The 26,016-nt window shown below is 44.9% G+C and overlaps 2 protein-coding genes across 8 annotated transcripts; one reads left to right on the forward strand and one right to left on the reverse strand.

The window, feature by feature from the left end:
* Window positions 1-395: 395 nt before the first annotated feature.
* On the forward strand, window positions 396-9,439 carry LETMD1 (LETM1 domain containing 1). 5 transcript variants are annotated; one of them, XM_049883148.1, is made up of 9 exons: window positions 396-456; window positions 1,542-1,693; window positions 3,568-3,683; window positions 4,363-4,445; window positions 5,705-5,891; window positions 6,012-6,113; window positions 6,213-6,365; window positions 7,055-7,151; window positions 8,073-9,439. In XM_049883148.1, exons 2-9 carry the CDS (start codon window positions 1,585-1,587, stop codon window positions 8,141-8,143), a joined length of 918 nt encoding a protein of 305 aa, XP_049739105.1. In that variant the 5' UTR covers window positions 396-456; window positions 1,542-1,584; the 3' UTR covers window positions 8,144-9,439. The 5 variants fall into 5 exon arrangements, with proteins under 5 accessions (XP_049739105.1, XP_049739106.1, XP_049739104.1 ...); XM_049883149.1 differs by lacking the exon at window positions 396-456 and adding an exon at window positions 765-778; XM_049883147.1 differs by lacking the exon at window positions 396-456 and adding an exon at window positions 798-949.
* A 2,576-nt stretch (window positions 9,440-12,015) lies between these two features.
* On the reverse strand, window positions 12,016-25,100 carry CSRNP2 (cysteine and serine rich nuclear protein 2). Of its 3 annotated transcripts, none has more exons than XM_049883141.1 (5): window positions 24,843-25,100; window positions 19,793-20,029; window positions 18,422-18,681; window positions 14,883-15,179; window positions 12,016-12,946 (listed from the first exon to the last, which is right to left on the reverse strand). In XM_049883141.1, exons 2-5 carry the CDS (start codon window positions 19,941-19,943, stop codon window positions 12,023-12,025), a joined length of 1,632 nt encoding a protein of 543 aa, XP_049739098.1. In that variant the 5' UTR covers window positions 19,944-20,029; window positions 24,843-25,100; the 3' UTR covers window positions 12,016-12,022. The 3 variants fall into 3 exon arrangements, with proteins under 3 accessions (XP_049739098.1, XP_049739099.1, XP_049739100.1); XM_049883142.1 differs by lacking the exon at window positions 24,843-25,100 and adding an exon at window positions 24,733-24,836; XM_049883143.1 differs by lacking the exon at window positions 24,843-25,100 and having other exon boundaries at window positions 19,793-24,468.
* Between the last annotated feature and the right edge of the window lie 916 nt (window positions 25,101-26,016).

Raw genomic sequence — 26,016 nt, forward strand, 5'->3', positions numbered from 1 at the left:
AAAAATGTTTACTGAGCACCTACTACGTGCCCAGCATGGAGCTAGACCTACTGTTGGGGGTTATAGTAAGAGAAGGTGCTTGCCCTCAAACAAATGTATCAACGATAAAAGTGATAAGTGCTATAAAGAAAACACACAGGTGATGGATGTGAGTGAAAACATGTGCCCTCTTGGGTGCTACTTTAGATAGGATGGTCAGAGAAGACCTTTCTGAATAGTGTCATTTACGCTGAAATCCAAGCTAAGTACTTAATGAAAGGCTTTTCCCCATCGACTTAGTTTGGGAAACACCGACAAATAGTGTACTCCTGCCTTCGCCCCCAGGCTATGACTGGAAAGCGGACAGTTCCCGGCCTAGTCCGGCCGCCACCACTAGAGGGCGCGGCGGGTCCTCCCAGCCCTCGGAGGCGCCACTGGCCGCCCGAGGCACTGCCACACTGACATCTGGAACCTAAGGTAAAACGACATCCGGGGTACAGGTAGACAGAAAGGGCGGTGTTGAGGAGTCCTGTGGCCTTAGGGAATCGCAGGGGTTCACTAGGCTCCTCAGGGGTAAAACGTTCTCAGGATCACAAACCCAGTTACTGCATTTGCCGTCACTCCATCGGGGATGGTCCACTTCCGGGTCTTTAAACCAGGAAGTTGTGGTTGTGTCCAATCTTGTTCCTCCTTCCGCACTCAGCTTTTGAGTCCGTCCCTCGACTGGACAGTGGCGGCCTATGGCTACCAATCAGCGCTCAGGGAAGGCGCATGCGTCTTCGAACGAACGCGACCTACAGTGAGTTTTGACCTGAGGACCTCTTGTCTCCCCCTCCCTCTCTGTTAACATGGCGCTTTCCGGAGTGTGTCTGGCTCGGGCAGCTGTGTGGGGCTCAGCGGTCACCCCTGGACCTTTTGTCACTCGGAGACTGCAACTTGGTCGCTGTGGTCTAGTCTCGGGGGCCCCTTGGTGAGGGACCTGGAAAGAGAAAAGCATTTTTGACGTCCAGGCTCTTCCAGTGGCTGACCCTTGCTTGCATGCTGTCTCTGAGCCCCCATCGTAACTCTTAGGGTCCCGTGCCCCCGCCCCTGCGTTTTTGTTCTTGTGCTCGGGATTCGCACCCCGGCCCCCGACAGTGACTCGGCTTCCTGACCACTTCTAATTTTCAGTGCCCCACACTGAATTCCCCGCGCGTCCTGAGCTCAAATTTTAAGCCTCGCTTTCTCACCTCGGGTTTTACCGCTGCTACCTCGCTCACATCTCTCATCGGTCTTAACCTGTCGCGCAAATTGTCCCTCGTTCCTTGCACTCTGTCCAGACTCATATCACTACCTGACATCCCTTCCTGCCTGGCATCTTATATATCGTGGGCTTTTTCTGCCTGGATCCACCTTCCTCAGTTTGATTGCTTATCTCTCCTTGACCCCAAGACCTTCCCTGGATTTCAGAAGTTTCAGGTGTTGGCCTGCACTCTTCGAGGCTGATGTTTAATACTAGGACCGGAGGTGTGAGGGGGCTTCCAGGCCTGGTTCCCAGATAGTCTCTTTGATGTTCCTTGTAGGTCTTCAAAGCTTCATCTCTCTCCAAAGGTGGATGTGAAGAGCATGATCTCTTACATGGCGACCAAGACAAAAGCGGTTAATGAGAAATACCATCGTTTCTTGGACCGTAATTTCCCTCGCTTCTATGTCCTGTACACAATCTTCACGAAAGGTAAAAACAAAACTAAAACAGAAATTCCTTGAATCAGCTTTTTGGCATTATTGGTGAGTTACAATAAATAGGACTGTTTGCAGGTTCTGCTTTGGGGATGAGAGCTGGGATATCTTCTGTTTCTTAAATACTAGAATAGTAAACTAATCCTTATACATCAGCACTTCTTGAGGATGTTTCTAGAAAGGGGAAACAACTGCTGAAACACCTAGGGGTGGGGAGATATTCTTGCGCTTAACTTTTCTTAACTGCACACCTGAGTATAGTAAAAATCCTTTGTCATGCACAAGAGCAGGATCAATGGCTGCACAGACCTGTCCTGTGATGTATCAGTGGACTTGGCCCATAAGGAAATGTGGTCTAATGCTTGTCACAAACCTATTCTAGGTAGCATGCTGTGGTGGAAATAGTGCTTCATATACTTGGTTTCTGAATGTCTCTGCCAGTTACTAGGAGATGGTATAGTGTCAGGTGTCCACTTTTTATAGCCAAAGTGCCTGGGTTCAAATGCCAGCTTGTCCTTACTGGCTGTGTGATTGGACTAGTTACTTAACCTCTCTGTCTTTTGGCTTTATTATCTGTAAAATGGGGATAATAATAGAACCTACCTATTGACAGCATGGTTGTAAAGATTAAATAAGCTATATTAATTAATTAAATTTAATAAGTAAATACATGCATGTAAAATACTTAGGATCTGATCTGTAGTAAGCATTCAATAAGTGTTAGTTTTTGGTAATTATTATACTTTATATTTATAATCCTAGTTACAATAAACTACCGCATTATAAATTCTGAGTATTATGATCATTATTACTAGCTTCATGGACTTGTACAAATTGCTTATCCTTTTCTGTAAAATGGAGATAAAAATACCTGCTTTGTCTACCCTTATGTCTACCATGTAATCAGGATAGAATTGGAAAATCAATTGAAAACATTCTGGTTGGTTTAACTTTTATTATGGAAAAATTTTAAACATACATGAAAGGAGAGAGAATAGTATAGTAAACTTCCATATACTTAACCTCACTTCAGTAAGTATCAACTCTTGGCCACCGATCTTATTTCATCTATATGCCTGCCTTCTCCTGGATTTTTTTTTACGTCAATCTATTCATCATATCATTTCATTCATAAATATGAAAGCATTTTTAAAAACTAAAGTGTTAGATAAATATAAGCATTATCATAGAATGACAATTAAAAATATATCTTAGAAATATAATGAATTACAGTAATTATAAAGGTGTTCCAGAGAGGAGGTGAGTTAATGATATCTGGCCAGGGAATACATAGGGTTAATTGAGCAAGACTTCTTGGGGGTAGGGAGCTTTAAATCTTTGTTTTTTTTTTTTTTTTAATTGTGCTTTAGGTGAAAGTTTACAGCTCATGTTAATTTCTCATTCAAAAATTTATACACATATTGTTTTGTGACATTGGTTGCAATCCCCACAATGTGATAGCACGCTCCCCCTTTCTACTCTGGGGTTCCTGTGACCATTCGTCCAGTTCCTGTTCCTTCCTGCCTTCTCTTCCTGCATGGACAGGAGCTGCTCTTTTGGTCTTGTAGAAAGCTTTGAATCTTGATTTTTAAAAAGGAAATGATTAATGAACCAGAAAAGGGAGACCATTCCAAAGTAGATCACAGAAGCCAGCTTGGGTGGAAGAGAGGTGATGTGCTGTGGGGGTAGGAGGGAGATGAGAAAAGAGATACAGGTTGGACTCCTAAGAGTTTCAAGTTACCTACTTTGAAGCTTTTATTTAGGCTTAGAGAGGGACAAGTGTACATGTGGGTGAACGTGGAGTAGGAAGCTGTGTTAAGATTCAAACTGGGATAACATCACACTCTGTGCTCTACTTTAATGAGGCAGGATTGCGGATGTTATGGGCTGATGCCAAAAAAGCTAGAAGAATAAAGACAAATATGTTGAAGCACAATATAAAGTTTCATCAACTTTCATACCGGGAGATGGAGCATTTGAGACAGGTATGGGCTAGGGGACAGATAGCTGGAAGTTCATGGTGATGTAAATAAAATTAACCAGGATCTCAATTTTTTTATTTCTCTTGTTCACCACTGATCAAACTTTTGCCCTTTGCCTTGAGATCCAAGTATTGAACTGAATGAGGGCATCAGATTATTTGTCAGCCCTCCATAGCAAAGCTCCAAGAAAGTTTCTGGCACACTTTCTGAATAAGAGGTGTGAACACTAAAATCCTACTGAAAGTAGTATTTGGTGGATCCATTCTGAATATCAAGAAGAAATCACTGAGGGATTTGGTATAATGTCAGGCCTGGTACTAGACATTATCCGGGATACAAAAGTAAACAAATCAGAAGCTCTCTTCTCAAGGAGGAGCCCTGATAGCACAGTAGTTAAGAGCTACGGCTGCTAACCAAAGAGTTGGCAGTTCGAATCCACCAGCTACTCCTTGGAAACCCCATGGGGCAGTTCCACTCTGTCCTATATAGTTGCTATGAATTGGAATCATCTCAATGGCAACAGGTTTGGTCCTCAAGGAACTTACCGTACAGAGGTAGATGGGAATCATCTTGATCTTTTCTGGGCTGTGATGGAAGATGACTGCACAGTGGGATGGAGGGATTGTCCGTTACGTTCAGAACTTACTGGGTTAAAACTGTGTCTGTGTTTTATTCTGCTTAGTTCCGCCGAGATGTCGCCAAGTGTCTTTTCCTGGGTATCATTTCCATTCCACCCTTTGCCAACTACCTGGTCTTCTTGCTAATGTGAGTACAGACTTCTGTCTCCCCAGCATCTTGAAGATATATAGTTTTTTTTTTTCTTTAATGAGAAGTTATTTTAAGAAGAGCTTTCCATTTCAGAAGCTAGGCAGAAGTTATCAAACTTCCTGCTCCAATCTTCTCATTATCCCAAAGTTCACGAAAGCCACTCCGTAACACTGGGGTAACTGAGATGCATCACAGCTGTAGGTGGCCTAGACTCTCCCTTTCTCTTAACTGCCCCTGTGTGGCGTGAAATAAGATGATGACCTACTCCGTCATTCCTGGAGACAGCAACCCAATCCCAGGAGGCATGTTTATTTGGGACAAATTTTTGTTCAGGAAAAAAAATGTATGTTATATTCATTTTATGTTGTTGCAGTTATCTATCAGTGTATAACAAACAACCGTATAGCTTATAGCTTAAAACAACTACCCTTTTCATGATTTGTGGGTCAGGGATTTGGGCAGAACTCCGTAGATGATTGATTTTTCTGTTCCGTGTGGCGTTGACAGAGGTCCTTCAGTGGTATAGTTGGTGAATGGACTAGTCCAAGGTCTGCCTTGATGGGGATGACCGGAAGACTGGAATTGTCACCTGGAGTATCTACATGTGGCCCCCTTAATATGGCAGCCTCAGGGTAGTGGGACTTCTTACATGGTAGCTTGGGGTTCCAGAGTGAGTACTCCAGCAAATGAGGCAGAAGCTGCCTGGCCTTTTATAAACCAACCCTTGGGTGTCACATAGAATCACTTCTGTTCTTTTCCATTGGTTGAAGCAGTCATCCAGATTGAAAAAAAGGAATATAGACCTCATCTCTCAATGAGAGGTGTGTCAAAGAATTTGTGGCCATGTTATAAAAACAGCATACATGTAGACATGTAAATTTATTACCTCTTCTATACTGTGTACACATTAAGGACTATGCTATGGTATGAAGTTGTCAACATCACATACGGTGTCTAGCTCTATCTGCAGCTCTGTTCAACTTTGTCCAAAGTTCTTCACATTTTATTTTATGTGATTGCTGCATGCCAGGCCATTCTACCACTGCTTCTTTTCACATACGTCAGTAGTGCTGTTTGAAATTGTGCTTCTGTGTATCTTTAAATTTTGGTCTGAGACTCACTCAGAAAGAACAGTGAGGTAGGGAAATAATGTCTCTATCTCTTCTTCCTAGTATTCATGTCTGCCAAATGCTTTCTTAGCTGTCTTTGAAAGATGCCTATTTCTGCAAGTGACTTTGTGATTCCTTTTCCTGTAGGTACCTATTTCCTAGGCAACTACTGATCCGACACTTCTGGACCCCAAAGCAACAAACTGTTTTCTTAGATATCTATCATGCTTTCCGGAAGCAGTCCCATCCAGAAGTCCTTACTTGTTTGGAAAGGACTATCCCTGTCATTTCTGATGCAGGACTCCGGTGGCATCTGACAGAGCTGTGCAGCAAGGTAGTCCCCAGGTGACCCTTCCTATAAACCAGGGATCTTATTAGATCCAGTTGCACTGAACTAGGAGAGAGGGCTAGTCAGGACATTCCTAATGTCTACCAATCTCTCACCTCTTTCAAGACACAGCATGGTACTCAGCCAGCAGTAAATGATATCCTGGTTCTGAGAGAGTGTTTCTCTAACCATCCTCTGGGCATGAACCATCTCCAGGCTTTGCAGTTGGTGAGTACTTTGAGGCCTTCTGTTTTCCACACAGCCTCACCTTGCTTCAGATCTTTGGTTGAAGTAATAGATGTTGACTTTATCTCTGTTGTGTTACAGAAAGTCTTGAGCCGGGCTATGCTTCTCACACCTCACCTGCCTCCTTTCTTGTTGAGAAGCCGTTTGAAGAATCATACCACTGTGATTCATCAACTGGACAAAGCTTTGGCAAAGCTGGGGATTGGTGAGCTGACTGCTCAAGAAGTGAAGTCGGTAAGAGCTCGATTGCAACATTGACTGTCAACCCCTGGTGGGCTTTTGAGCGTACTGGAGCTGGGCTCTTTGTCTTGTTTGTTGTATCAAAGCTCCAACTCTATTCTCTCAACTCATTTCTATGTCTTTTTTCAGTCAACTTAACTAGTGGGAAAGACTTAGTTTACGTTTCTTTTTTTCTGGCACTTCAAAAACCAAAGACACTACACTCTAGGCCAATTGTTTTAGATTATATAAACCTCTTTCCGTGTCATCTTGTCCATCACCAGTTCATGGGCTCTTCCTCGAGCACAATGAAGAGAAACTGAAACCTGCCCAAACTGTCACGGTCAAAGTGGATGAGATTTAACTTACTTAAAGTGTGTAACTTATTTAAAAGGAGCCCTGGTGGCCCAGTGGTTAAGTGCTCTGCTGCTAACTGAAAGGTCTGTGATTTGAACCCACTAGCTGTTCTGAGGGAGAAAAGACCTGATGGTCTACTCCTGTGAAGATTTCAGCCTAGGAAGCCCTATGGGGCAGGTTTACTCTGTTCTGTAGGGTTGCTGTAAGGTTGTTATGAGTTGGAACCTACGTGATGGCACACAACAGCAACAACTTATTTAAAGGAGATTTAGGATTATTTATGGGTTTTTACTTCTTTAGCATACCCACCCTGTGAGTATTGACTGTTTCTCTTCTGGGTGGTATAGGCTTGTTATCTCCGTGGCCTGAATTCTACCCATATTGCTGAAGACAGATGCCGAATTTGGCTGGGAGAATGGCTGCAGATTTCCTGCAGCCTAAAAGGTAAGACAAATCCCATGGTTATGCCACTGAAATCCAAACCATTACTGCATTCTGTTCTACGATTGTTAGGGGTAGTGGTCTAACCTTTGAGTACTTGTCAGACCCTTACCTAACATGTTTCTAATTGAAGCAGTACAAACCCACATGCCTACAGGGGCTAGGCAGTTAATGAAGGAGACTGTGCAAGACAAGAGGGAGTAGTAGGCCCTGTGGGGCCATGAGAGTGAGTGCATGCTAGTCTAAAGCAGTTCCTCAACCTTGTTACTCCTGACATTTTGCGGGGCTGGTCACACATTACAGGATGTTTAGCAGCATCCCTGACCTCTACCCACTAGATGCCAGTAGCACCTCCTCACCCCCAGTTATGACAACCAAAAATGTCTCCAGATGTTGCCAGAAGTCCCCTGCGGGGCAGAATTGCCACAGTTGAGAAGCATTGATTGAAAGGCATGCGAATTCAAAACAAAACAAAAGCACTCTACTGGCTAAACAAAACAGTATGTGAGGGCCTGTGGGTCTCCTGTTTGCCACTTTTGGCTGGGTCTCAATGTTTTCTAGGCCTTTGGGTATTAGGAGAGGCCTACCAGTCTCCTTGGAGCTGAGAAATGTCCGCAGAGCACAGGCTTCTACCAGAAGAATCCCAAGGTAACAGGGTGGTTAGTGCCATTACCATCTGAGTTTTCTGCTGCCTTTACATCAGAATCAAGAAATAGAGAATGGGTTAATCTGAACATATAGTAGAAGGAAAGGAAAGCATGCGTGCAGAGGCTGGAACAAGGCAGGAGAGCTCTGAGAACAATAAGCTCTTAATGCTACACCTCCCTGCACTTGGCGTCCTGCCTCCAGTATCAAGCCCTGTATTCCAAGGCACTCAGAAGGCAGATCGTTCCCTGGCCAAACCACTGATATTGATGTTTTCAGAAGCTGAGCTGTCCCTCTTGCTGCACAGCGTGGTCCTGTTTTCCACCAACTACATCGGGAAGAGGCACTGAGCGAACCGTGGCGTAGACGGCGTTGTCCTGCAGTCAACGTAATAACAGCAGCATGAGACCAAATGGCACTAATCAGCAGAGCCTGTGTGTACTGTTAGCTGTGTGGGAGCCTACGGAGCAGGTGCCACAGCCCTCAGTGTGGTACCCATAGGAGGGCTACCGACATTCCCCTTAGCGAGAGCTGAAACAAACCCTCTCATCAGGGGTGGCCACGTGAGGTGTCATCCTAACTCCCTCACAATTGGCCAGAGTTGGTGACAGCTGCATACTGGGCTTTTACTGTGACGTGTAAATTTCAGGTCCTAGGAAGTGAGTTGGTGCCCCAGCTGGGAGTTCTTATCTGACCTAGGACCCATCCACTGCCATATTCTTATAGCTGTGTTTATTTTTTTTTTTTTATGGGCCGGGGGGCGGGGGAGGTAAAGATAATTTCTGGCTGGTGGGAACCGCACTGGTTAAACTGGAGCACTTACATGTATGCATGTTCTTTGATACTCTCCTCATGGTATGACCAAAAGTAGGGATTTTATTTTGTTCTCATTGGCATGGACTAACCATTCCCTTTCCTTTTCAAATCCTTTGACCTTTAAAGTTGACCTTAACTTAAAAAACAAAGAAACAACTTCTGGGAACAGTTTAACAGAAAAGATAAAAGGAAGCACAAGTGCTGCTTGACCCCTTCTCCAGCGTTTACAGCCTTCGTTCCCCGTGTCTTAACTTCCGGGCTGTAGGACAGCCCCTGTGGATCTTAAACTCTTTGCTCCCTCTGCTGTGTTGCAGTGATCCAGCTGTACCTGGCAGTGGCTGCCTTCTTTGAGCCATGGATCCAGTTCTGTAAGGTACTAATTACTGCCCACCTGGGGAGGCCAGGGGAGGTCAGCATCGAGATAGAAAGTTAGATTCAGCATCTGTCCGTGTACACCAGTGACTTGTAGTAACTTACTGTAAATGCATGAAGCACTGTCTTTAAACCCAAGTAAAGACTGACTGAAACTAGTTGCTGGAAATTACTTACGCACACACTAATCATTTTGCTAAGGCTCCTTTTGCAAGACTGACATAACCTAACTAATGGGGAGACAGCTGGTTGAAATAGAACCTTCCAAGGGGATAGCAGTTACGAAGAAACTGATTTGAAGCTGTTCCTCTTGATGGGCATCTTAAGATGTCCTAATAGGAATAGAGAATTTCGTAGATTTGAAGTTAATGGAATTAACTTTCAACGGGGCAGGAGTGAGACCTGCTTCAGCTGAAGAGCTCTTGATGTTCCAAAGAGAATACTGTATTTTCCCATCTTAAAATGTTTTTATTGTTAACATTAATCCCTAACTGGCCCAATTACTTTTATATACAGAGCTGAAGAAGCATCCTTTCTCTAACAAGTACCTGAGTTGTGGCCTGCCAAGAAAAAGAATAACAAACCATCCTTTTGAATATTTCTTTAATATTACATTTAAATATTCTCTTTAAATACAGCATTATCACAATGAAAAGGACCTAAAGGCAAAAAAAATTTTTTTTTCAGAGAACCAGACAAGCTTTGGATTCACATTGAAAATACTACCTGTGTACATTATGTGAGAAAGGAAATTGGAAAATAATAGGAGTTGCAAAGTCATTTCTTTTATCTAGGCCTAGACGGACCAGGACTGAAGCTATCTGCTTCTGTGATCAGAGGGCTAGCTTCCTAGCAACCATGAACTATAAGTCTCCTGTCCAACTCAGATAGCACCAGAAATGAGATGCACTAGGTTTAGAAAAGGCCTTTTGCTCAACAAGATAGTTACTGCTAAATGTTAGTATTTAGCATTCAGAAGCTTGGAATCAGTGTGAGTCAGAATTATAGTTAATAAAGGGATGGATTTGATTTAAGAAAGTAGTTTTTCAGAAAAATCAACTATCTTATGGGTTGGGAATGGGTTTAGTAATTACAGCTTGATCCCAAAGGCTATTGTCTCTCACTGAGCAGCCGGAATCCACTTTCCTAGATGAAGCGGGAGCCTTCCTGAGGAGGGACTTTCAGAGAAGATGCCTTTCTCCCTAAAAAAAAAAAGAGTTAACTAAATTCCCAGTTAAGCTCCAGTCTTGTAGTGGAGGGTACCAGGCTAAGATGGGGGAGTATAGCTCAGTTCAAGGTAGTATCTAGATCTCAGGGACTGTCAACTGTTTTGTAAGGGCAGGGGGGGGGCAGAGATAAGGACCTATATACTTAAGAACATCCCTCCAAACAAAAACAGGAACAGAGAAGCAGAATGGCTTATGAGATGTATCTCTATTAAGTACCACGCCTTTCAGGCTCAGGGTATAGGGATTTTATAGATGAAATGCTGCCACATACATGAAGGTTGTTCTAAGGCACCAGGGCCTTAATATCCCACAAAAAAACACTTCATGAGCAAGATAAGTAGGAACAGTTATTCCCGCCAACCAAAAAAAAAATTTTCCACGTTTTCCTTCCTGGTTGGTAAACCAGAAGTGAAGCGCACTGTGAAGGGTGATAATACTGTTTTGCTCCCTACTGCGCCCACTCAGAACAGGCAAGGTAACTTTGCTGATAAAACAGAATTCAGTGGTATCTGATGGAGCACATCCTGCAATATAAACTGGACCTAAGAGGAAAAGGAACCATATCCCTCCAACAGAGGTAAGAACTGAATTCAAGTCCTATTCTACAGACTTCAAAGGTGGTTTTCAGAACTTGTGTCCTCCAGCGGGTTGGATGTGGCATTTGGGAACTGGTTCAGCCTCCAATTTTTGTCTGTCATCAAGGCAGAGGGGTCCACTAAACAGCTATAGTTCTTGGGGGGTGAGCTGGAATAGTGTGAGGACTTTCTAACCCCGTACATCTAAGAAGGATGAGGAGGGTAGATAGAGGAAAAAAAAAACTAGTTGGTGACCTTGACTGCCACATCCTATAGTCCATTAAAGCTCAGATCTCTCAAAGAGGGGAAAAACCTGGCTGAAAAGGCAGGCGTGGCACAAATAAAGCCATCTTCTTCCCAGACAGCAGCCTATTCCTGCTGCCTCCTTTGGATATAGTTTAATGCTCCATATAAGCCTCCCATGGGATGTGTGAGCTTCAACCTAAAGCTGCCTGACAGAGCTAGTGTTAGAGAAGATGCAGACTCTTTACACCACATCTGTATCAGTCTAGCTCCTGTTCTCCAAAGGAAAAAGGATCGGGGGAAAGGACGAATAGACAGGTTTAATTCTAGTACCTAAGAACCTGTGAAAGAAGCAATTCAGGTTATAGACCAGGAACCCCAGTGTGGGGAACAGGTCAGAGAAAAGTAAACATGGCAAACATTAACTTAGTTACCAGAAAGGGGGGAGGGGAAGGGCAGGTTAAATTTTCGTAAATCCTGGAGGTTTTATACAGATACCCTTCCACCCCCTTATCTCCAGATTCGATTTGTTGTCATTTCCAATTGTATTATAATGATACACCAAAATGGGATAGCAGAGTAATAACTGAGAAATGAGGTTGTACCCTGTCTGGAGCTCAGGAGAGAAGGGGCTTTGCCATGTTCAAATTCTTGTGTTATGGTCCCTACATAAAGAATAGCTGCTTGAATTACCCAACTTCTCCTGTGAGATCCTAGTTCTTTGTTCCAATGGCCCAGAAAGCTCAGTATTCGGCACTATGCAGCCTCCTCTGCCCAGGACCCTACACCCAGATCAAAGCTGGGGGTGGTCTCCTTGGTTCTGTTTCCCTTTTAAAAAATACTTGTAACAAACAATCCTTTCCCACCCGCTCCCCACAGACCCAAATAAAATAACATGGGAGCAGCAGCTGCTTCTACAGTTTTGTTTTGAAATGGCGTTAGATAAAATAAGGGAATAAATAGAGAATGGGTAAGAGGCAGACTCCATTCCGCATCACACTGTCAGAGGGAGTTCTAGTGCAGAGTCCTCCGGGGGCCGGTCCTCACTCTGCTGGGAGGTCTTCTCCACCCCACAGCCCTCTTCATTGTCCACACGGAAGGGGAGGGTTGAGGGGGACCATGAGGGGTGGAAGTCGTCATTCTCAGGCTCCTCAGGGTTACAATCTTCAGGCAACAGCGCTTCTAGAGTGGGTGTTTTCCCCACCTCTGATTTACAGAGGGCAGCTGGGTCTGTGGGGCTGCAAGCCACCAGTGAGGTAACAGGGAGAGAGAAGACACTTAGATCCTTCTCCTTGGGGAAAGAGGGTGGGGCCTCTTCTGTACCAGGCTCTCCTTTCACCCCCAAGACTGGCCTCTGCTCCACCTGATAATAGACCAGGGGCCCACTGTTCAAGTAGGACGGGTTGTTCACCGTTGAGGCAGTTGGGTGGTCTGAGTTCTCAGCAAAACACAGGACAGAGGAGCCTGGGGGCAGCTGAGCCTGGATGAGAATCGGGGCTGTGAGGCCTGGGCACAGCTCTTCGGGAACAGCCAGGGGCTCCTCCAGGATGCACACCCCCAGGCTCTCTATACTGGAGTCTAGGCTGGCACTCGAGCCACTGGAGTCTTCCTCTGCCTTGAGCCGCTCCAGTTCCTCCGCACTCTGAAGGTGCATCACTGCTGTCTCGTTCTCAGCAATGAACTCCTGGAAGTCCTGTGTTTCAGAGCCCTGTGCTCCTGGCAGGCTGCAACTGGCGGTGGGTGAGGGCTCCTCGTCTGGGGCTGGTGGGCGGCTCACCTGCCGCTTGCTCTCTAGCTCCAGCTTCATGATGGTGTGCAGGTAATGAGTCCGGACTCGGATTGGATTAAATTCAATGCGCCCTGCCATGTTCCCACAGCCGTCCCGGGAGCAACCACATGGAAAGGACATGCGATCCACCTGAGGGAGGGGACAAGGGAGTTGACTCAAGATGAGACCAACACATCTAACAATGGAGATAGGAGACATGAGCTGGCAAATGCAGTTGCAACTTGAGGTCTTCCTACGAGAAGCAACCAATTCGAAACAAAACATACAGTGTGAGCTAACGGCACTAGATGAGTTATTAGACCACTTGTATTTCAATTCCAGCTCAGCTATTAATTAGTAGTGTGATCCCCAAGAAAGCTGTTTATCTTTCTAGGGTTTTGTTTCCTTTTCTAAAAAGGTGGGCAAAAACTATCAAAGAGCCCTTCCGGTTAAAAAGTCCAGAGATACCATCTTTCTGAATGCTGACAATACAGTTGATTTAAGTACCTCAGAGACCTTTCCAGAACTCACCTGGTTTACTGAGATGGAACAAAAGGCTGGGGCCCAAGCCTAATGCCTTCTGCAGTCACAGGCATGGGAAAGGGTCTGGAAGATCATGCTAGTCCAAAGCAATACGTTCTGGGGGAAACTGAGCAAAACTGCCTTAGCTTGCTAAGGTGCTAAAGTGAAGGTTCAAACAAAGTAAACAGCCAACATGCTTTATTCCTCGCTGAGGGTTGACCAGGCCAGTCTAGTTCTAAAGCAGTTACCAAGATAATTAGCTTACAGACCAGGAATATCAAGAAGGGAAATGCTTTCTACCTCTTTATCTCCCTTTTGGACTCCCAAAAGGACGAAAAACACACATACCAAAAAATAAAACATTAAAAACCCAAGTAAGCAAATAAGCATATACAAATACACAATGTCTTCCTACAATGTCAGCTTGCAGAACTCCCCACTCCAGAGCTATCAGCTCTTAGGTCTGTGTACAACGGACTGACTCATTATGGGACTTCAGTCTGAAAAGCCTGTTTGGCCAGATTGACTACAGCTATCTGTTACCTATCTAAAAATAAGGAAGAAAAGGCTGGTTAGGCTAAATTCACCTGCAAAACTCAGTGTCCTTCTCTAAGACACATCCTCAGTATATGAGTTTCAGCCTTTAGGATGGTACTCCTGCTTCTAGTTGAAATGGCTCCCCCAAACTGACTTGTCAGAAGGCCAGCAAGGAGAAGATGCTTTCTATCTTTCAGGACACTGGATTTAAGCCCCTACCAGGCCAAGTACAAATTCAAATTATAAAGACCAGTTGCTGTCAGTTCTGACTCATGGCAATCTACGTTTGTCAGAGTAGAACCATGCTCCATAGGATTTTGTTTTTATTAAATTTTTTGTTTTATAATTTATTTTGTTATTGGGAATACACATAGTGAAAACATACACCAATTCAAGTGTCTACATGTACAGTTCAGTGACACTGATTACATTTTTTGAGTTGTGCAACCGTTCTCACTCTTTTTGAGTTGTTCCTTCCCCATTCTCCATATGGTTTTCAATGGTCAGTTTTTTGGAAGTAGACTGCCAGACTTTTCTTCCGAGGTACCTCTGGATGAACTCAAACCGCCAACGTTTCAGTTAGCAGCCGATCATGTTAACTGTTTGTACTACTCTGAGATTCCATGAACCTGAACTATAGGACCTGAAAACTATTTTGGCTTTTACAAATTTGGTGTAGTGGTACTGTAATTGTTTGCAGACAGAACACTCACCTCATTACCTCAAGGAGTCAGTCAGTATTGAAGGAACAGCCACTAAACGTTAAACATACTAATCCCAGTTCATCTGCTGACAGTGGCTTCCTATCACCTGAGGTGTGAAACACAACTAAGATAACAGATATCCCCACAGCCTGAGAATCCTGTAATGCTTGCTTGCTGTGTTGATGGAGGAGGCTTGTGGAACTGGGGAGTGTTCACCGTTACGGGGAATCCATCCCTGGATGGGCAGCCTCCCATGCTCATTGGCACACCACAACCCCCTGACACTAGTGGAGATATACCATCTCAGGCCAACCTGGACTGACCTGGCATTTAATCCCAGCCTGACTGCAGGCACACGCTTCTGGGTCACAGTACAGTCGACAGTCACAACCACACTCTTCCCGTGAGAGGCGGATGGCTCGTAGCTCTTGCTTCTCTTCAGCATCAATGCGGTGGACCCCAGAAGCCCGCAGCAGGGCCCGTCGCCGTTTGGTGGGCAGAGGCTGCAGGAAGAAGTAATCATCCACCTCCACGTTTTCCACATCTATATCCTCATCTGAAACATCATCCAGGGTCAGCCCATCGGCCTCCACCGACTCCACTGTCCCATTCTTGGTCAGCTGCCAAGGGACAGGAAAGGTTAGCCTCTTGAGCATTACCAGCACAAGCATCTTCACAGGGAGTATCTAGAGCAGCACTGTCCAGCAGAACTTTCTGTGGTGATGGAAACGTCTGCACAGTCCAATAAAGTAGCCATTAGCTACGTGTGACTGTTAACTACCTGAAATTTGGCTAGTACAATTGAGGGACAGAGTTTTAAATTTTACTTAAGTTTAATTAAATAGCCACACATACATGTAACGTACTGTATACTGTAAAAGTCAACAGCATAAAGCCCAAAACAGAAAGCCTGATGTAACTCTTTAATACTACCGCATCAACACAAAGGACATCAAACTTTGGGTGCAAGTTTCTCAAACCCCTGCTTCATCTTCCCATCCAGATTTGGACTCATTTCCAGAGCCATTTCCCTTATCTTAGGCTCCCTTGCCCTCTTAACACAGACGAAGAGGTCTATCAGTGGCTGGATATTCCTTGGATGCAAGTTAAAGGGTTTTTATACAAGATAACCTTGCAAAACACCCTTTAACTTGTACTCTCATTGAACCCAAAACCACCTTCTGGGAAAAATGGCACATTAAAGTATAGAACAAGGACACCAGGTCTTCAATGAACCCGAATCCCCACAGCGTGAACAATTACCTGTGCATACACAGAGAAGCCTCGTTTTACTGGGAGGAGGAAAAATAAGCCAATTATTAACAGCAATCAAAGCCCTTGCTTCTAACCCAGGGCCCCAGAAGAAATGTATTCCTTCTTTCCAATCCTTTTTTAACTTGATTCCAAAGAAAAGCTGTATCTGAGGTACAGTGGTATATATAACACTGAGTATACATACTATTTACAAGCAAAAATCTGGGTTCTAAGACGGCTAGAGAGCCAGGAAAGGCAGTCTTAATGGAAAGACAGGTTGAAGAGAATCTGTGGCTGAATAGTTGAAAACTCACAGGAGAATTCGAGGAAAGAAAATGAGGCCTCATAATCCCTGGGGCTCTGGAAGCTGCTAACAGTGTGCAAGCCAGTAACGGAGGTTTTGGTTTCTGTCATCAGAACCACAGAGTAGTGCTGGTGAAGGAGCACGGGGAGAGATGTGATGCAATAACCTGCATGAGAAGCTGCACACCAGGTTTTAGTTTGGGGTTTTTTTGGGGGGCCAGGGCAGGGCAGGTGGTGGAGAAATGAGAGAAGTGAAATGGAGTTTCTGGGGTTCCCTTATCTGTACCTGTTAGGCCAAGTACCAGGGGCCTTTCCGTAGACCTTGGGGTTGTTCCTGTCTACACGTCACCAGTGTTGGCGTCCTAATCACCCTCCCTCCTCCTATCCTCTTAAAGGAGAGAGACCAGAGATGCAACAGAAAACAACTCATGTATATACGAGAATTCAACACATCTTGATAGAGCAGGCCTTTTAAATCACTGCGGGAAGAGTCTCCCAGCCATTAAATGGTGTTGGGACAATTGGATATTCTTTGAAAAGAAATACAGTTAAATTCCCAATTCACACCATTCATAATAACGAATTCTATGTGAGTAAAAGGCCAAAATATAAAAAATACAATATTAGTTGCAAAGCACCAAAGAGCTATTGGTAATGGCAGCCCAAAAGGAAAGCAAGCATTAGATGGCATATGAGAGATGCCAAATATATATTTCTGAAACCGAATGCCAAATATATGTTTTTGAGACCAACTGCCTCCCCTCTAGGAGTCCCTGGGTGGCGGAAACAGTTAAGCATAGAACTACTAACTGAAAGGTTAGCGGTTCAAACCAATCCAGAGGCGCCTGGGACATAAGGCCTGGCAATCTGCTTCCAAAAGGCCACAGCCTTGAAAACCCTAGAGAGCAGTTCTACTCTGCACACACGGGATTGCCATGAGTCAGGATTGGCAACTAACAATAATAACAAGCCTCCTCTACGGAATGCTTAAGATAGGAAAAATTTCTAAGAAAAGAGTAAACTGGGCCTGAGGGGGAAGAGCAAAGTAAGGGTTTTCTCGACATATAAATATGTCTAAAATGCCACCACTCCTACTGCTCACTAAATCTGCTAAAATAGGAATCCTGTAACGCAGTCTTGGGTTTGCCTGGCTTTGCACCTAGAACTCCTACAATGGGGGCCACAGAACAGGACAGTCTCCTGTTTTGACAGGTCAGTCCTCTACAAGATTTAGGAGATGAGAGGTTCCTTTTCAGGAGAGGGAAGAAAGCCTCCATTGCCCAGCTTATCTGCCCAGCTGTTGCCATAGCAGCAGGAAGGTGATGGGGGTCAGTGATGGAATTCTTCAGACAGAAGGAAGAGAAGTTTGAATGTCATCCTAGTTAGAAAAACAGGTGTAAGGCTTTAGGAGTAGGCTGAGGGAACACAGAATTCTCAAAGGGAGAAAGGAATAAGATCTGGTCAGCCTACATCCTCTGCCTCTACTTCTCTAACCCTATGACATTCGGGTATGTTTTAATAGGATTTCACCCAAGACACTGGATATAATGCAGCCACCTCTTTTCATATGGGCCAGCATATATTGGGCCCAAAAGAAACTCGGCCAGGCCTAAAGCAGCGCTCTCGAAATGTGGAAACAAAAACTCTGGGGGAAATTTTTGAGGACTGGTGGAAACTATGGCTGTGGAGCACCAAACAGTGGTACAATAGTGAATGGGTGGCTATAAAGACTCACCTGAGATGGTCTTCTCCCTGCCCGTTTCACCTCCTAAACTCTTCAAGCTGGTGCTGTACCAGATGAAGGCAGAGTACCATACAATTCTAAGTAATGATCTGGTAAGCTGCTGTCACATCTAGAAAACTATGACCTAGGAGCAACAGGTTATAGAAATCCAAGGACTCCTTCAGAGAAAGTAAAAGATCCAAAACCTGTTTCATTCATCAGGGCAGTGGACAGTCATTTGACAAGTAAGTGAAACCCTGCTTCCTCAGGCTCCAGGGGTGGCAGACTTGCACGCCTCCAGGTATTCGCATCTTAAATTTAAGAAAAAGCCTCAGACTGGGATCTGATTGCAAATCTGAGAGTCCTCATTAGAAAGATTTGGAGTCTCAATAGGAATCTCTACGTGCCAAGCAAACCCTAAGACCAAGAATCAATGGACCTAACGTGAAGATTGTTGAATCGGCAGATGTTTTGTTACCTATACATTTACCACAGTTAGAAAAAAAAACAACAATAGACCTAGATAGTTTCCCACTTCATCTTGGCACAGGAGAAGCACCCGATCCTAGAACCCTTAGGCACCTTCATCTTCTTGGCATGGAGTTTCTCCTCCTTCAGGTGCTCACGAAGAATCTCCCGATGGTTCACCTCCTGCTCTTGGGCAAACTCACAGAGCGTGTAGCTGCGTACAGAGTTATGACGCTGAGCCATGCCCAGAGAGCTGCCACCCTGGCTGGGCACACTGGTGAAACCCTGGCGCCGGGCAAAGTAGTATACAGTCACCTGGTCAAAGCGCACATTCTTCCGCCGCAGCTGCTTCTGCCGCTTCAGGATGGATGTGGCTGAGAAGGAGCACAGGGCAGTGTTATTAACCCAGAGATGGACTGATTGGGAACCTCGCTCTTTCTCATCCACCTAGATTCCCAACTCTTCTGTTCCAAATGGGCTCCCTGTTCCTAGAGACCTTTCTTATTTTCAAATCATAAATGCACAGTTGGAAGGGACCTTGAAAATCTGGTCCAAACCACTGCCTCTAGACTGACTTTACCTAAGCAGATGACCACAAAATCTATTTTTAGACATCAGCTGGGAAGAGGAGCTCTAAGTAATCTTTTCAGGATATAACAATCTATAGCTACACTGTCCAATACAGCAGCTGCTAACCACATGTAGCAATTTAAATTTATATTAATTAAAATGAAATAAAAATTCAGTTCTTCACTCATCCTAACCACATTTCAAATGCTCGACAGCCACATATGACTAGTGGCTACAGTACTGGACAGTGTAGATACAGAACATTTCTATCGTAACAGAAAATTCTACTGGACAGTATTGATCCATAGCTGGGGTCAGCAAACTTTTTTTGTAAAGGGCCAGGTAGTAAATATTTTAGGTTTTGCAGGCCATAGGTCTCTGTTGTACCTACTCTATCATGTAGTGCGAAAGCAATCATAGACAATATGTAAACAAATGAACGTGGCCCTGTTCCAATAAAACTTTATTTACAAAAACAGGCCACAGGCCAGATTTGGCCCATGGACAACCCCTGACCCATAGTATCAGATGTTCTTTCCAAGAACTAATTGGCCCATAAGAATTAATAAGTTTGGATTTATCCCAGACTCCAGTTGTCCAGGGAGTAAGCATTTATGTCCTGCTAGAGCTACAATTTTCTGGGACTCTGGTTGGAAAAAGTAGAGTACCAAACACCTTCTTCTTCAACATAATTCAACTCATTCTGCACAAGTAAAATCAGCTAGAATAAATGGACTTAAGCCTTGATATCAGAGCAACAAAGTCTTCCAAAGAACAAGGTTGTGCTAAGAGTAGGAAAGATTATGATTAAAGCCAAATCCCCCAGCTGGGCAGAAGAAGCTATCTCCAGAGTTGCAACCTGGGCTCTGATGCTTGGGCACAGGGAGGAAGGGAGGAAGGGAGCAGCTCACTCACGTGTGAAGCTGGCAGTTGTCGGAGGATTGAGGCTGTCGCAGCTGTCAGCACTGTCACTGCTGGAGATCTCATCATCTGAGTTGGAAACGGATGAACCCACATCCACATCATCAAACTTCCTCTTGAGACCTGAGCCCGTGAATGCATCCATTGGCTTCAAAGGGGTTTCCTCGGGGAGCCCAACACGTTGGCTCCAAAACCCCTGCTCACCACCAGCTAGCCAGGCGCATTAGGATTCTGCCCAGGGGAGAAGAGGAATCAGCATTCTTGTCCTAAGACCAGCCCCTGCCAAGTCTACACAGACACTCTAACTGAAGAAAGCAAGCACCTGAGCTAGCAATGAATGATGGCTGGTGTCTCGAGACTAGGTCATTTCTCTATTGCTTCCCGCCAACATTCTCCCACCTTTTGTTTCCCCTCAGCCCCTCCAGTCTTCAGTCACTCTTATGATAATGAGGTGAGTGGCAACACCACCTTTCCCAGTGGAGTTAAGGCCTTTGGTTCTAAGCCAGCTGGGCTCTAGGCTTCATTAACCAAAAAACAAAACAAAACCCACTGCTGTCGAGTGGATTCATTAGCACAGGGGTAATAGTAGCTGCTCTTCTGATCACCCAGGTCTCTCCAAGGGACCGGCAGGAGGGACTGGGGATCCAAGGCAGAATTAGGCTTTGCCTAAACCTAGACTAGACCCAATTATTTTTCCTAGTGATAATGTAGCCTGGCATTTCCCAAAGTGTATACCTTAAATACACTAGTTCCAAGGATATTAATAGTTTTTACATGGAAATAGGACAGCTGTGTCAAAACAGTTTAGAAAACTGTTAAGGCAGAATTTTAAGAGTCTTTAAAGATGCTAATGAACATGGTGACGGGTGGGAGAAAACACAGAATGCAGTTATTATGGAACCCTTTGTTTCCAGTGTATCTTAGGGGGCAAGTGATCCTTGGAACACACCTCAGGAAATGCGACTTTAGAATTTCTAAGGACGTTGGCAGCCAGGAAAGCCCTTTAACCAGACCTTCACAAGTATGAAGTGTCTCATCAGGCTCCTAAAAACGTCAAGTTTGATACTACAGAACGGATGGAAGATTCGAATCTGCACTGGTTTCAAAACTCACGATCCTTCCCAATCTCACACCACTCCATAAAATAGGGCTCATCTGATCTAGCATCATCCTTTTTGCAATAAAAAGGTAGCTTTACAATCTTTGCCCTCTGAAAAGCAGCAGCAAAATAAATAGCAAAAGTGACAATTTACTCTGATTACATCAATATGGCAGACAGTTTTTTCAACACAACCAAGGAGTCTTGAGATAGTCCACTTCCAAGGTACAAATCTTTTTCCTTCTCCATCTTTGGACTTAAGTTCTGGAAGGACATGAATCTACTCTGCAGAAATGCTGTTAGAGCTTGAGCCACGTGTGATGAGGTATGAAGCCTCCCTTGCTTTGCCTCAGTAATGCCAGAATCTCCCCAGACTATGACCTCACTAGTTGCTAATTATGCAGGAGGAATAACAACACTGCCCAGAAAGACAGGGCTGCATTACTGCAAAGCAGCTAACCAGAATACACTGTGGTGTCAAGAGCTGCCTGCTACAGAGCTGTTCTCGACTGTGTTTCTTGGAAGCGATTGGCCTGCTCTTGGATCAGCTCTACGTAGTCAACCAGACCTAATAAGTACTTTGGAGAAGATATTTCCTATGCAAATCTGTCTATCCAGATCCCATCAAATTCTGCATTCAAGTAACAAAATGTACCTAAGAAACATCAGGCTTCATAGGTCTCAGGCAAGCACATTCCTGAAATAAATTTGGTCAGGGAGGAAAAAAAATAATCGAGTATTGGATAAAAATTGTAATTAAATTTAAAAAACAAGCCCAAAGTACCAGTTCTGTTCTTCAAGTTACTGATCCTGCTATCATGGTCACATTTCTAGGACATGGTAAGAACAGAGGAAGCCAAGGGCATTTTTATGGGTTAAGATTTAGACTGAGTTTAAAGATAATCTATTGACTAACAAATTTCTAATTTTATTCTATTATTGGGAGAGGGGACTTACAGTTGAGTATTTATGTGGCTGGGTTAAAAAATAATAATAATAATGTTGACCATGGGGTTTAAGTTCTATTTTCCTTCTTAAGAAATACCTTATCAACCACATGAAAAATCAAAATGAGCTGAAAATCTGCTTTCTCAAAAATGGCTTGTGCAAGTCATGGCTTCAGTTTTAAGTGAGCTTCAGTTAGTGCTGCTACTAAGGAAGTGGCCTTTTCCTCAGGCTGGAAACACTCAGGGACTTATGACTAGAAGCAAATGTACACTCTTGTTCTTTGCTCAGGTGTCCCTCTGCTTCCAAGAACGTGAGTTCCATTTGAGTATTTTTCCTTAAGTTCCACAGGAGCTTGGATCTGGTCCAAAATCATCTTTATTGCTAAAATTCTCCACTGTCTTAACCCAGCTGCCCCCAGGGGTTATCATTTCTCTTAGGGTTACTTTTTGTGTACTCTGGTGCAGCGAGGGTTGCTGGCTGCTGTTTCTATTCTCCTCCTCCCTTTTTTCTATGTCTTCTTCACTTTCACTTCTGAAATAGTGCCTTCTGGGCAATGATGGGGATAGGTGAGAAAGAAGAAAAAAAGGTGTGGAATATAGGAGAAAATATTTTCCTTAAACTGCCAGAAAATAAGCTGAAACTATGGCTATATGTGTAAAAAATGTGCATATTGACCTATAATCTAACTATTCCACTTAGATGGCATTTAGGAAAATTTTCAAGGTGACCCCACTGTTCTAGGTATCTGCACCCTACTCAGGATCTGTTAGCATCTCTTTCTCTGACATGAACCCCATTATTAATAACCAAAAAAACAAAAAAAACTACTCTGTCCTGACAACTGATGTAACTTTAAATTTCAAACCAGCTCTCCTTGCCCAACTCTCTGGTGTGAACTTGACCTGTTAAGATAAAGATGGTCGCTGGGCACCAAGAAGAGCAACCCCATCCACTGCCACTGTGGCTTGAAGAGATCTTTCTTTGCAATGCAACAACTAGAGTAAGTTTCACACTTTGCACTTCATCAATTAATCTCCTTTCAAACTACAAAAGTCAGTTATCTCACCTCTCTCAACTATTCATTTGTAAAAGATCAATGTCTGTGTTCAACAGATACATTTATCCTAGGTTATACTCCACTCATTTAAAACCATGCAGAAATAATCAAGGTGAGACTGGAAATGCAGGTCATAACTGACACTTAACTGTCAAAATGACCAACTCAAACAACGAATGTTTTTGGAGAAAATGATGCAAAGCTTTATAAAAGCTTTTAAATGCCAGTGAAAAGAAATGTCAGCTGATGCTTTCTGGCTACATGCCTCATGGTCTTTTCCCAAGTGTTTCTAGTCAAGCATTTCCCAAAGGTATATGAAACAGTTCAGGTCTACAAATATATAGAAGACATTCAGCTGGCACCAACGAAATACATCTATCAGCATATCTGTATTTCAGTATTAGATCTAAGTTTTTTCAGGCCTATGAGGATTCCTAACAACCACCAAAAAAGAGCAAATGTGAGACTAGCAAAGGAGGGACTGCCCAGGAAAAAAATCTGTGACTGCACCATGTACGTGCAAAGTTTACGTAGTGTAGGCCTCTCTCTTAAATGAGTCCAAAATAATAAAACAAGGTACATCTCACAGGAGAAATCCTCTCCACTGGATTGGAACCCAACCTTCCGCTAAAGGTCAAGGGGCCAAAATCTCTAACAAGATCGGCAGGGCTACCACAGTAGCTGGGTTAGAGAAAAAAAGGCTGGCTGCTGCGTGTTATGATAAACCTGAATAAAATGACTTGTCCTGTTTCTCCTTTTAGAAGATACTGTGATTGAAACTTTCAAATACTAGGAATTTCATAGATCCATGTGTCCTTGTGATCACACTATCATGAATTTATTAAGCACTGAAGTGAAAACATCCTATCTAAACCAGGTATTGAAAGAAAGCATTGACACCCCTCATTCCTCTTTTGACCCATTCACTGACACAAGTTTGGAATTTGGCTTTCCATGTCTGTACCATCTTCATATGGGGGACACAAGATCTTTGTAGGAGAACTGGAACACGATGCTGCAGGAAGCATTACATCCAGTCATTTGTAACTCTGGCACACACCAACATCCTGGCATTGGAGATGTGCAAGATGGAAAGTCAGGAAAGGAAAATCTGAATCAAGTCCGAATTTACCTTGAACTGAAAACTTCAGGACAAGGGGACAGTGTGCCTCTTGGGGATACCTTCTAACATTTCATACTGAAGAATGGTTTGTGGTGTCAAACTGCCCCTCTAACCCCTTTAAAAGGATGAATCAAGGCCACTGCACTAAAAGGGATGGGTGGCAGTGAGCTGCATGTTAGGGCCTGTGAAAAAAAGATCAAGCTAGCAACCAGGGCAAATGATGCTTCCATTTTTCCACACAACGCCAGAAAAATGGGAAACATCAGCAGCTGAAGGGACATGTCAAGTCATCAGTTTCCCTCAATGGACACGCCTGCTGAACCTTCAGGTCTGAACCCATTTCCCTCTGATTCCTGCTAACCTTCCCGCTCATTCCAATCGTCTGCAGCCCCGACCCAGCCCTCCTCATCCCTTCCTGCCTGCTACTCACAAATTCCCAACCACTCCTCCCACATTTTCCTCTATTCCCCCTCCCTTTCCTTCACTTCCCTCCATCCTACACCATCTCCATTCCATTCCCAACAACCCTCTCCCGCAATCCCGCCGACTTCCGAGCCGCCCATCTCCTTCCCCGAGCTGCCCCCGCAGCCCCGGCCGGCGTCCTCGGTGCCCCCTGCTCCCACGCCTCTTCCCAGCTCTTCCTTCCCAGCGGCGCCCTCGCTCCCCGCCCCCCGACCGCTCCCGTCCGATCCTCCCTCATTTCTGACCCCTCCATCCGCACGGCTCGAGGCTTGACCACTCCTCCACAGCCGCCCGAGGGCCGATCCCGAAAAAGGACGAGGCGGCACCCTCCGCCCCGCACCCCCAGGCCCATTACCGGCCCCGCCGCGGCTGCCTCCTCCCGTGACGGTCTCTGCCGCCCCCGCTGCCGCCGCCGCCCAAGCCCGGGTGAAAACGAGGGAGGAGAGAGCGAATCCCGGGCCCCGCGGCGATGGTCGGGGAGCTCCCAGGGCGGCGGGGCGGGGAAGGAGGGCGGGTGGGCAGGCCGGCCGGCAGGCGGCGGGGGGCGGGCGGCTCCGGCAACTCGGGTGCCCCTGGCAGCAGCCGCCCAGAACCGCCCCGGCTCCGGCTAACAATAGGCTCCGGTCGCAGCGCTCCGACTCTTATAGGCGCCGGCACGTCCTGGCCGAGCCCCGAGGCAGGCTGGGAAATGGAGTCTACGTGCCAACCCCACGTCCAGCGGCATGCCGGGAATTGGAGGCGGCCAGGGGCGCAAAGCCGAGGCTCGGCCGGCGAACTGGCTCAGGAGGCGGAGTCTCCGCTGCAGCCGACCTTGGGAAAGCGAGTTTGGGGCTGCTGCAGCCCTTTGAAGGGGAAGAGAGACCCTCAGCGACAGATCTTCAGTGACTAAACAAATTCTCCAGCGCTCCCATTTTTCTGTTTCCAGGACATGGAGCCACACTCCCATGCCTAAGGAGCACGATCCCCCCTTCTCCTAGCTCATGGATTCTTAGTCTTCAGCAGCCTGACTTGCTGCTACCTGCGCAAGGTATAGAGAAAAACGAACAAGCAACTATTATTTAGTTGTCTACTTATATGATGGATTGATTTAGATGTTTTCCTTTAATCCTTTTTTTTTTTAACATTATGTCTGATCTTAACAACTTTGCAAGCCCCCCCTCCCCCCACCCTTTTTTTTGCAACACATTTTTAAGATGGGGAAGAAGACTCAGAAGTCAGAAGTTTTATGAGATTAGCCAAGGCCATGCAACCTTGGTTTCTTACCTACTCAGAATAGTAGTATATATCTTCCTTCACCTATAAAGTCCTAAAGGATCTAGATGCATCCTCTCTTCGCTATCCTGCCATCCTATCTATCATCTTGTTTCCTTCTATTTTTCTGCTTCCATACTCTGCTTAGGAGCCCTGGTGGTGCAGTGGTTAAGAGCTCGGCTGCTAACCAAAAGGTCGGCACTTCGAATCCACCACCCGCTCCTTGGAAACCCTAGGGGAAGTTCTACTCTGTCCTATAGGGTCACTCTGAGTCGAAA

The sequence above is a fragment of the Elephas maximus genome, chromosome 4 (genome assembly GCF_024166365.1).
Source record: "Elephas maximus indicus isolate mEleMax1 chromosome 4, mEleMax1 primary haplotype, whole genome shotgun sequence".
Taxonomy (NCBI): domain Eukaryota; kingdom Metazoa; phylum Chordata; class Mammalia; order Proboscidea; family Elephantidae; genus Elephas; species Elephas maximus.